Source organism: Dasypus novemcinctus, chromosome 14 (genome assembly GCF_030445035.2).
Source record: "Dasypus novemcinctus isolate mDasNov1 chromosome 14, mDasNov1.1.hap2, whole genome shotgun sequence".
Classification (NCBI taxonomy): Eukaryota; Metazoa; Chordata; class Mammalia; order Cingulata; family Dasypodidae; genus Dasypus; species Dasypus novemcinctus.
Genome location: NC_080686.1, coordinates 59,935,819 through 59,947,584, shown reverse-complemented (window position 1 = coordinate 59,947,584; position 11,766 = coordinate 59,935,819). Strand labels below are relative to the sequence as shown.

The 11,766-nt window shown below is 44.1% G+C and overlaps 1 protein-coding gene across 1 annotated transcript; it reads left to right on the top strand.

The window, feature by feature from the left end:
* Positions 1-6,819: 6,819 nt before the first annotated feature.
* On the top strand, positions 6,820-11,114 carry TSPYL5 (TSPY like 5). The gene is made up of 2 exons (XM_004474686.5): positions 6,820-9,067; positions 10,431-11,114. Exon 1 carries the CDS (start codon positions 6,878-6,880, stop codon positions 8,120-8,122), a length of 1,245 nt encoding a protein of 414 aa, XP_004474743.1. The 5' UTR covers positions 6,820-6,877; the 3' UTR covers positions 8,123-9,067; positions 10,431-11,114.
* Positions 11,115-11,766: the final 652 nt, after the last annotated feature.

Here is an 11,766-nt window from a genome sequence, read left to right as displayed (position 1 = left end):
ACTCTCAGAGGAAAACAAAACTTAACTCCAGTGGGACTCAACGTAGTCTGCATGTGAGTAGGGGTGGGCTTTAGGTGGGAAATATTTTTAAAAGCCACTTCGAGTTCCTGTAATGCAGCATTTTGCTGGGAGAGCCGAGAAAGGAAAGTGAGGGACAGAAAGAAAGATGCAGGCATGGGCGAGAAGGACACAGATCTCAGGAAAGCTACCCGCTGTGTAGCAGGGACCAGAGTGAAATGAACCGTCTGTTCATCATGGAATGTTGTCTAGCACAGATGATGCCCAGGCTGCAGGCACTTTCCAGGGAGAATAAGATGAATCGAGGATGGCAGTATTTGAAGAGGCTGACTTGTGGATTTATGTGCTTTCTCTCCTCTAAATTCTACAAACCATTTCCTTGGATTAAGCCATTGGATCTTTGTCCCCGAACCTCCATGAAATCGCATTTAGGGAAGGCTCTCTGTCCTCCTCCCAGCCTACGTGGCGGGCGCTGTTAGGACTTGACGCGCAGAGCTGGATTCAGTGTCAGGATACTACTGGGAGATTCAATCCAGACATTCTTCGCTGGATTCAGTATTGTGAATAATGGTGTTTTCCCTGAGTGTCTTTTTGTTATTATTGTTGTTTTTCATCTAACAAACACTATAAATGTTATAACATCCAATTTCTCTCTTTGCACTGGTAGACAGAATGTCAGAGTCAAATACATGGCCTGCTTCTAGCAATTATACGAGACACAATCAAACACATTTGGATCCTTCACTCTGTTTGGTTTTCTCTTAAGTTTCCAAGCTCTTATTTTTGCTTTGTTCTTTTTCTTGATTACTAATATGAGTGCTTTTTTTAAAAAAATGTCTTCTTGTTACCAGGTATTACACAAATATAGAATGAATAACCAAAGCATGCATTTCAGAAGGCAAAGAGAATCTTTAGTTAAATTAGCTCAGGTAAGAGGAAATGGAACAATGAAACCCCATGCTTATGGGTACTAGCTGATTGCAGCATATAATTTAGAATTTAACTCCATGATGTTTGTTCGTTAATTTAAAAATCAATTTAATTTTATCTTTGTTCATTTTTCCCGTGTCCTTGATGTAAATTCCTATCTTTGTGAGAACTCATGGCTTGTCTGAGAGGCTCTTGATAAGGGGAGGCTTTCTAGTTAATTTCTCTCCTAACCATGGCTTTCTGGCTGGTGTCTGAAATGTCCTGGGTGATATGATAGAGCTCATCCCCGCCCCTCAGTTCCATGCAGTTCCCTGGTTGCCCTCTGCTGCAGTATGTATTTTTCACTCTCAAAACCTGGTGTAACCCATGCAGGATCATAGATCATAGATCATCTACGCCAAGGTGATTCCAGTCTCTGTTTTTCCTATTGCCCTTTCTCAATAATTTTTTCTGGGATGGTCCAAGGTTCACATTCCTTTCCCTCCCAGATAATCTCCTAAGTGAAAATCTTCCAGTCTCACTTCTATCTCTAGTATATTTCTATGGTAAATGTTCTGTAGTTGGGAAAGAGAAGAGGAACAAGGATATTAAGGGTGGCATGAGTGTGTGCATGTATGTGTTCACAGGAAAGAGAAGAGTAACAATATAAAAATTAGGTGTATGATATGAGTGAAACATTGCTGATTGTCACAAAAAGAGAAGGCAGAGAATTGAGAACTCTTGTATCCAATTGTTTTCTGCACAAACATGCAGTGGTGTTGACTGAGAACAGCTTATTTTGAGTTTGTAAAGAGATGAGAGTTAACTGGTACAGGAATGGCTTTGGGGTAATTCAGCAGAAGTTACCATGCAACAGGTATAAATGAAATAATAGCAACTTAGGCCTTTGTAACTCAGGACCAACAATATAAAATATCGTTCCTGCCCTCATAGAGCTTCTGATCTAGTTGTAGGCAAAACGCTTGCATATATAACTCAACTGGAGAAAAAAGTGACGAATTACTGAATTATGTATTAGAAACAATAACTGCAATAAATTGGATGCACCCAATTTAACCCCTAGCTAATTAATGGAAGATTATCTTGGGGGACATTTAGTTTTGCTTTAGGGGTCCCTCCCTAAATTGTACTGAAAACACTCATATTTGGTGATTGGAGTTTCATGGGTGAAATTAATTGAGTTTTGCAATCATAACCATCTTTTATGAGGCTTCTTTTTTTTGTGTGTGTGTGTGTTACAGTATTTTTTTATTGACTTTGTAATAATATTACATTAAAAATATATATGTGAGGTAGGTCCCATTCAACCCCACCCCCCCACCCCCCCTCTCCCCCCCCAACAACACTCGTTCCCATCATCATGACACATCCAATGGATTTGGTAAGTACATCTTTGGGCACCTCTGCACCTCATAGACAATGGTCCACATCATGGCCCATACTCTCCTCCATTCCATCCAGTGGGCCCTGTGAGGATTTACAATGTCCGGTGATTACCTCTGAAGCACCATCCAGGGCAGCTATGAGGCTTCTTTAATACCTTCTGTTATATTCTAAAATTATTAATGTGATATATTCTAAGGAATTTTAAAATCTCTTATGTTTCTCTAGCTTTGGTGCAGTACAGCTAAAACCGTTAGCTATGGGGCCTGGCCTAGGTAACACTGTTGTAGTGAGTATGAACTTTCATAGTAACAACAATTTGTAAGATTCAGGTGAACTTAAACTTGCCCATTCAACTGACTTGGTCACTTAACATTTAAAATTTCAGTGTCTTTTAGGTAAATACTTAGTCTTTCATATTCTCCCTATCCCATCTTTCCCATCTTGTCTTCTCTCTTAGCTGGCTGCCGCTGAGGTTTAGCTGGCTGGCCTGGTCTTTGGAACTGCCTCTGCTGCTTTCGTGTCCACTGCTGAAGCTTACTTGTATCCCCCACGGTTTCTATGAGCAGGTCCTGTACTTTGCATCCTCTGGGCCTGTACTGCAAAGCCTGAGCGGACTCCCCATCTGGCTTCTCTTCTCCTCCATTCTGGGGCTGTAAGAGATGGGGAGTAGGGTGGATGGTAGGTGTGCTAGGCCATTTCAGAGCTTCCTTTGTCAATACATGTGCTGGGCACACTTTTATTCTGTCCTGGCTGCTCTGTGTTGGAACAGAGTCCTGTGAGAGGATTTCTTGCCTGGGCTTCAGTTGGCAAGTTGGGAACTAGTCCTCTGTATGCTCAGATATCGATCTTATCTAGGGAGTGTGGACTCTATCACCTCCCTAAGGATTTTCACCCCTGGAGGGTCACAGTGACCCCTCCAGGGGTGAAAAGTTTCTTATCTCCTCTTTATGTGGTAGAGAACTGCTCTTATATCATCATTTTTTCCCTCTACAGTTTATATAAATTTCATGCTTCAAAATTTACCTTTGAAGAGCTAAAAATCCAAACCAACCAACCAACCAACCAAAAAAAACCCTTTTCTCTTTCATTGCGAGAGCACCTTCCCTTCTTAAGAGCCTATCTTGGATTTCAAAGTGGAGAATTTGATTTGCTTAATTCTTCTTGCTAATTTCTTTAGTGTTTTTCCTTGTCTGGGACTAAAGCCTCAGCCTAAAGATCTAATTCTGATGGTGACAATGTTGCAGAGTAAAAAGGAAATAGCAAGAAGGTAAAATCCATTTAGCAATACTTAAAAATATTTTACAGCTACTTACCTTTCTAAGCAAGCTTAGGCAGTTTACTAGAAAATTTGCTCTTTTGGGAGAAACTGGGATGAAGTCAGGCACATTTTTTAAGATGGTAAGTTCAAGTAGTCTTGAAATTTACCACAAGAGGCAGATTTTTCTGTCCCTCTTTCCTTGGCTTTGAATATATTCTGTGACACTCTCTTCTTTTCCATGACCCTTCTGTAACGTGGGAGGGTTGGATGGCAAAGTTCCCCACAGTAAGCAATATGTTCTGCCATCTAATAGACTCGAGCCATCTCCTTGGGGAAAAGAGAAAAAGCCCAGTGGCTTAAAATATCAAGTCTGGGATTCTAAAGCCCTGTAAGAGAGCTGTGGGGAAGATTGTTCCCGTGGCTGGGAAATAAATCAGATGACTGGAATGTCTTTTTCCCAGTTTGTTAATTTATATAATTTGAGGAAAACAGACCTTAAAAGGAAAATAGGAAACACAAAATTTCAGAAGAAAAAAGTGAAGAGTAGTTGTGTGAAATATGTTGAAAATGATTTTTTTGGTTGAGTTTTTAATAAACATTTGCTAGTAATGAAATATCACATTAAAAAGAACCAATTAAATGCTTACATTATCATTTACCGATATCACCCAGATATTGGCAAATGGTCAAAACATATCAGATCTCTGAGTTCATGCTAGTGAATATGTATTTCTTTTATAATATTCACAGAATGCTTAAAACAAATGCAGTATGAATGGAAATACTTTATTCCCAACATGGGCTGTTAAAACTAAACTCACTTATGTTGATTATCACTATGCCAGGTATTTACTCCATAGACAGATGAATCATTATTAATTGATGTGTATATATGAACACACACACATATACATAAACTTTGAAAATTTAAAGATATTCTTATGCACTAGAGAGAGTTTGGTATTGCAATCTCTCAAGTCATTTCTTTACGTTAGAGGTAGTAAGTGGTTAAGAGCTTGGGTGCTGGAGTCAGACTGCATGGGCTAAAAGCGTTTCTTAGCTGGGTGACCTTGGGCAAATTCCTGAACTTTTTGTGTAGCAGTGATATCATCTCTCAGATCTAAGATGTGAGTAATAATTACACCTACCCCATGAAATGGTTGTGGGGATTAACTTAGTTAAGGCATGGCTGTATATAAAGTATAAAATAAATATGATTCCATTATTATAATTATTAGTGTGTGCAAGTCCCCATAGTAGGTACTCTGAGGAGTAAAAGCAGAAAGAGACACAGTGCCTATCCTTACATAGTTTACTATCTAATTGGGGACCCAGCTACAGCCCCATATGAAATTAACTATTAAAAACTGAGAAGAAAACCAACAGTTCCATTCAGCATCACAGACTAGGTTCTTACATATAGAACCCATGGGGGCTGGGCAAACTGAACCAGAGGAATATCTTTATATAAGGTGATATTCTCACATTTGTTTCCCTTCACCTGATGCTTATCTCTTGGACGTGATGAAAGGAGGCTCAAGGCAGACTGAATAATAAACACTCTTGGCAGTGGCCCAGCCTACGGTGATCCTACAATGGTTTAGCCATCAGCGAGCGCTTTGTGATGCAGATACTGACACTGGATTAAGAATCTTGACAACAGACGTTATCAAGCTGTGCGCTTGGAGAAGTGGGCCAACTCCTCAGTGTCTCCAGTTTATAGAGGCAGCGATGCGGTTTCAGCTGATTTTTTATTTTTCTGAGATTTATAGAGAGTTCCAGACTGTGGGTATCCAGTTTAGGAAGTAATTCTGTGTAAGAACTGGCACAAAACAGTGCTTATTTAATTGACAGATAAACAGTACAGGTAACTCCATGAGATCAAGGACAAGGATACTTATGGAAGCCTGGGGTGATCATGAGAGGCATTGAGAAGAACTGACTGATTCCAAGGCACTTCTTATTCCCTTTAAGTTGGAAAGACAACCTGAAAGTTTTTTGTCTACAGTCCCACATTGGCTATAGATGCTCTCACTGTCTCATGGTCCTATCACCTGACTAATAAGAGTATGGACAGACCTGCCTCCCTTAACACCAGGCAGGCTGTCTGGATGCTCACAAGCCGGGTGTAATAAGAAGTTTCTAGGGCCTCCTCACTGCCACCATGGGGCCTCTGCTTTTGAACTTCAGGCTGGGAAACCCTGCTCTGCTCTATGAATGATAATTTTACTCTCTGACCATATTTCTATCTTACTCCAATTACAGGGGCTTTGCCTGGTGGTCTTCACTCCTGGTCCTACACCTTGATAGCCCAGCTCTGTAAATTGGGCTGGAGGCAGCTGTGGAACTCTGTGATGTCCCCATTTGGAAGAGGTGCTCTGCAGACTGTTAACAGGCAAGGCTGGCCTTAAGAGCAAGGACAACAATTTACAGCTAAGCAGGCCTGGAAGGAATAGCCGCTTGTGAATATAAAGCATAGGCTATGGAGTCACATATGGTTAGGTTTGAATTGTGCTTCCATCCCTTGCTGTGTGATCTCAGGAATGTTCCTTGGCATCTCTGAGTCTCCGTTTTCTCATCTGGAAAATGGGTAGGATAACAATACCCCCCTTGTAAGTTGAGATAATACATATAAATCTCTTAGTAAAAAGTGCCTGGTTCATAATGATAATCACAAACTATTAGTTGGTATTATTTTTTATTTACTCTTATCCCACCACGTATCATATTGCTTCGTGGACTGGTAATATGGCACTCAAGTTTATGTTTCCTGGAGGTGCCAGGGCAAATTCCTCAGCAAAGACTTTTAAAGATTAGATACAGAGGCCAGTGGCAGTTGCATCATGATGGATGTCACAAGAGGTAGCTGAAGGAGCTATAGATACTTATTTTAGAAACTAGATCGGGGCCGGATATGATGGCTCTCTTCAAATTGTCTTGTATAAGAGGAATGAGATGTATTCTGTGGGATCGCGAGAGAACAACTGCGATCAGTGGGAAGATCTTAAAGGGAAGCACATCCCAGGTCAACCCAATAGAAAACTTCCTAACAGTAAAACCGGGTGAGGGTGAGATGGGGGTGGGGGGATATCTAGGAAGGTCAGCTCCTGCGCAGCTGCGGCAGCGGAGCCAATCACTGGGCGCAGCCCGACCTCGCGCGACCGTGTGGTTGTACAGTCGTGACGTTGGCGGTTGCCATGGGGAGGGCCACTCGGTAGGGACCGGGGGTTGGCACGAGGGGCTGCAGGATCAGAGCAGGGCTTTGAAGACGCGCCCGCCACCAACATGAGCGGCCGAAGTAGGGGTAGAAAGTCCCCTTGCGCCAAAAGCCAGGGGAAGGGCCGCACCAAAGCCCGAATCCGCCCTGCTTCTGACGACACCCCACGTGACCGGAACCTTCCAGAGTGCCAGAGGCGCGGGGAGGAAACCGAGTCCGCACAGGTGCAGGCTGGCGCGGGTGGGGGTGGCCTTGAAACCGCTGCTCCGGCGCCGCGCCGCAGTCCTGGGGAGGGGGACGCCTGCCGGCTCCCGCTGGACTGTGGCCTCACGCTCCAGGCCCGAGCTGCGGGGGATCGTGGGCAGGTGGCGACCAGGGCCCGTCCTGGGAAGGTCCCATCTCTTTCGGAGCGCCTGGAAACAGACACTGTCTTCGTGGGAACTGTGGGAACTGTGGGGAGGCGGAAGAATGGTTCCCGAGTTGGAAATCGGCGTGGCCTTACTGGGAAGAAGGCCCCAGGCGCCCGTAGCGCTTTGGGGAGGGGGCCTCAGGCGATAGCTAGTGGAAAGAAAAAGAAAGGGAGAAGTGGGGAATGTGCCTCAGTCTCCGGAGGCAAGGAAAAGAAGGTGGCGAAGAATGTGGGATCAGGCTCCCTGGCGATAGAAGGCAGCATGGATACGCTGGAATCTGTCCAGCTGAAGCTGGAGACCATGAATGCCCAGGCGGACAGGGCCTACCTTCGACTCTCGCGCAAGTTTGGGCAGTTGCGACTGCACCACTTAGAGCGCAGGAACCTTCTTATCCAGAATATCGCCGGCTTCTGGGGGCGAGCTCTTCAGAACCACCCACAACTATCATCCTTTCTGAGTAACCAAGATAAAGAGGTACTCAGCTCCCTGACCAGCTTGGAGGTGGAAGAACTTGGCCTTGCTAGATTGGGCTACAAGATCAAATTCTACTTCGGGCCCAACCGTTTTTTCCAAAATAAGGCCCTCATCAAGGAATATGGGTGTGGCCCTACCGGTCAGGTTGTGTCTCGAGCTACTCCAATCCAGTGGCTCCCAGGCCAGGATCTCCAGTCCCTAAGTCAGGAGCACCCAGACCACATCTGTAGCTTCTTTGGGTGGTTTTCCAACCACAGCGCCATTGAATCTGACAAAATTTTTGAGATAATCAACGAGGAACTGTGGCCCAATCCCCTGCAGTACTACCTTATGAGTGATGAGACCCTTGGAGAGAAAGGAAAGGACAGGCGAGGTTCAGCAAGGGAGCCTATCAAGTCCCTTGAGCCAGGGGTAAACCAGTCCGACTGATCCTGCACAAGACTCCCTACTGCCTCCTGCTGGACCTGTGCCTGACTGATGACATGTTTTTGGCCATCTATCTTCTCTTCTTATTGGCTTCTGTGCACCATATCCTCTTTGGACTTTCAGCTTTGAGAATATGGCCTTTGTGATCATGATCTTTTGCTTCCCCTTGGCCTTCATGCTTATTTACATTAGTGTGAATGTTATGTGGTTTCACACATGCTGTTACATGTTAAACACATGGTGCTTCAACTGTGTACTGCCTGTATCTACATTGCCTGGATCCTGTTCTTGGCTCTGGCCTTTCCCACCTGTCCTTAACATGAACGGTCATCCTCCAGGAGGACCAGTGCATCCTCAAGCTGTGCTACTTCAGGACCAGTGGCTTGCTGAGCTTTGTTCATGCTGGCCATGCATTCCATCTGTGTCAATCTTCTCTATTGCCACTGCAAAATGAAGCCAGTGTATATGGTATTGGCTGTCAGCCAGAACGAGTTCCGTGGCTCTGGGGTCACTAGTCTGGTTGCCACCTACTGGATCTCTGGCTTTGGCTAGGTTCCATGCTACAAACCCTGCTGGGCATGCAGTATATTGGGCACTTGGCAGCTGGGCTTGGATGAAGTTAAGGGTGAGATGCAATTTCCCGGGTGTTCTATACCATATGCCTCTCTTCCTCATCATCTGGGCCCTTCTACCAGTGAACCTTTGTCAAGGCCTGCACCATATACCATTGCTGTCAGACTCCTGAGTATTTTCTGGGTTGTTATTGGCCCCAATTAGCTTTCTGGTCAACAAGGACCTCAAGAACTGCTTGTGGACCCAGGTCCTCTGCCAGTGTGTGAGACAGACACCTACCCTCCTCAGCCTTCCAGGAACCCTACTGGCTGCCCAACTGATGGGCAGGCTAGTGTATGTGCACATGTGTGCATTGTCATCATGCTGTGACTCCAGGTGAGGGTGGAACTGACGTTCAATCTAGATGCTTTATCAACTCCTCTTACCCCTTTCCTAAATATGACCACAGTACCTTGGTGGGGGTGTTGGGCATTAGGCATTTCCGATCTGTGGGCCTGTCTCTACTTTCCTTCATCTCCTACCTCCCTATCTCCTTACTTGTCCTCCCTCCTCCTTCCCTCTCTTTTTCTTTCCCTTCTTACCTTCTTTCTTTTTGTGTTTAAGATGAGAGCTTGAAACAAACAAACAACAACTGAAAAACCATAAGCTAGGGAGATGTAAGCTAGAGACTTCACACACACACACACACACACACACACACACACACACACACACAGAGCTTAAAGAGGGTAGAGGAAACCAGAGAGCCATGTGGGCCTGGGGTCAGACCCTGGTCCCAATTCCTGGACTCCATGTCATTCTGAAGTTGGCAATTTCTTTCAGGCCTATGTGTCTGCTAGAATTATAAACCCCAAAGTAGCAGTGTTGTGAACTTGTCTAGAGTTTTTTATGTGTGTGTGCCTTTTAAGCCCCAGGTGCCTCCTGCTGCTTCTTCCTTTGTGATACCTCTGGCCATCTGGACCCTAGCTCCCAGCTTTCCCATTCTCAGCAATCCTGTGCTCTCTTTGCTTCCACTTTAAAATCTCCACAATGAGTAGGCTTTAGTCTCCAGTATGAGATCCCAAGACTCCATCCTGGAGTATGGGGATGGAGGTGGGTAGAGTCCATTTGGGATTTCCAGGCCCATTTCCATTGGGAGAGAGAGCCAACCTGGGCCCTTCCCGCCCAGGCTTGTCTGTGCCCTCTTTCCCTCTCTCATCCATAAGTGTGGGAAGGTAGGATTATTTCTACACCTGTCTTACCCCTCCCTGACTTCCCTTTCCTTATGGAAGACCTTAAGTCAAGCCTTGGAGATGGCTTGACTCAAAGTTATAGAGAGGATTTCTAGGCAGGAGAATCAGAGCAAAAACATAGAAGCAGGAATGAGCCTGGTGCATAGTGGGCTTGGAAAAGCAGGCAGAAAAGACTTCAGGAAGGGCATGCCTATCTCAGGGAGGGAGATGGGGTTGGGATGGGAGAATTAAAGGGGTTGTGGGCAAATGGATACCTAGATGAGTGCCCCTCTCTTATTGCTAGTGGATTTTTTAAGTCACAGAAACAAAGAGTAATGGTACTTTGGATGATTTCTCTCATTCTAGATGTGGCTTTACATATATGGAACATCAATATTATGTGCTGCTTATATTGCCACTGAGCAAAATCTTACCACTTTCCCTACTGTTTCCTAATGGGAAACCTGAGATGTACAGGTTTGCTTTTTGTTTTTTTAATCTTAGCTCTTTCTTTTGGACATTTTCAGACGTGCACACAAGTGGAGAGGATGGTGTATGTACCCCCGAGTGACCATCACCTAGCTACATCAGTTATCAGTGATGATCAACCATGTTTCATCTGTCTCTCTTTTGACCTCCCACTCCTTCCGATTGTTTATTGAGAGCCCAGGACACTGTGCCAATTTAACTGTGACTACTTTGGGAGATTGGAACTCTTTGGTGATGATAATGATGGGGTACATTATCATGATCACATCAGGTTTACTTTTTACTTTTAATGTTAATTGATGATGTTCCAGAGATAGGCCTTAACATGCAAGTCTTCATAATTAACAAGGAGCCTTAAACATAGATGAAGGAGATGCTCCCTCTTCCGTTCATCCACAAAAGGAGAGAAAGAATGGCTGTTCTGTTTCAAACTCTTTTGAAGACTGATATGATAAGGTGCTTAATTGAGACCTTCACCAGAATATCAGTCTTTTGTTTCCTGTGTAATATGGAGACTTGTGTGCTTGCTAGAATTGTTATGAATTTGTCCTGGTTTCTCTCAATATAACTCTGGTCTTGGAAGTATAATTTGGAACTTGTTGATTTCTTCTGTGAAAAGAATCTTCAAAAAGTAATCTGTAACTGGTTGTTTTCCATGATCATTTGATGCCCTGGTAATAATGTAATTATTCCTGTATTCCAAAATAGTATAAATAGTTGTAAGCTTGCATGCATAATGGAAAAATAAAAGCCTATATCTCTGTTACTTTCTTGTTTTTGAAAAATAATTGGAATGTTGTTTAAGTTGAGGGTGGGGAATTGAGGGGCCCTATGCCTTGGCCTAGGTAAGCCATTCCCAAGCCACAGATCCCCTTGTGACCGGCTACACAAAAATTGCTTCAGAAACTCATTAAAATTCTGATTCCTAGGCCCTTCCCAGTGATTAAGATTCTGTAGTTCTGGGAGGAGACCCAGTAGTCTCGTTTTTAAGCAGTCCTTCTAGGTCATTCCAGTAGGAATTCCATGCTTCTCAAATTTTAGAGTGCATCTGAAAAATCCTGTTATAATAGGGATTCTGATTCAGTAGACAGGTGGAAACTGACATTTTCCATTTCTGAGAAACTTCCAGGTGATACCAGTGCTGGCAGTTTATGAACTGCACTTTGAGTAGCAAGGGAGATGTCCTTCAAGTCCCTTTCACGAGAGTAATGGTGCTCAACCTTGGCTGCACATTAGAATTATCTGGGAAGTGTAAGGAAACACATTGTTAGAGCTCCACCCCATGGCCAGCTAAATCAGAATGGAGGAAGGGATTCACCTGGGCATAATGTATTTTTTTAAAAAATTATCCCCTGCCTTCCGCATTGCAGCTTT

Coding starts and splice junctions, on each gene's coding strand:
- TSPYL5 (XM_004474686.5), top strand. CDS start 6,878: ATGAGCGGCCGAAGTAGGGGTAGAAAGTCCCCTTGCGCCAAAAGCCAG.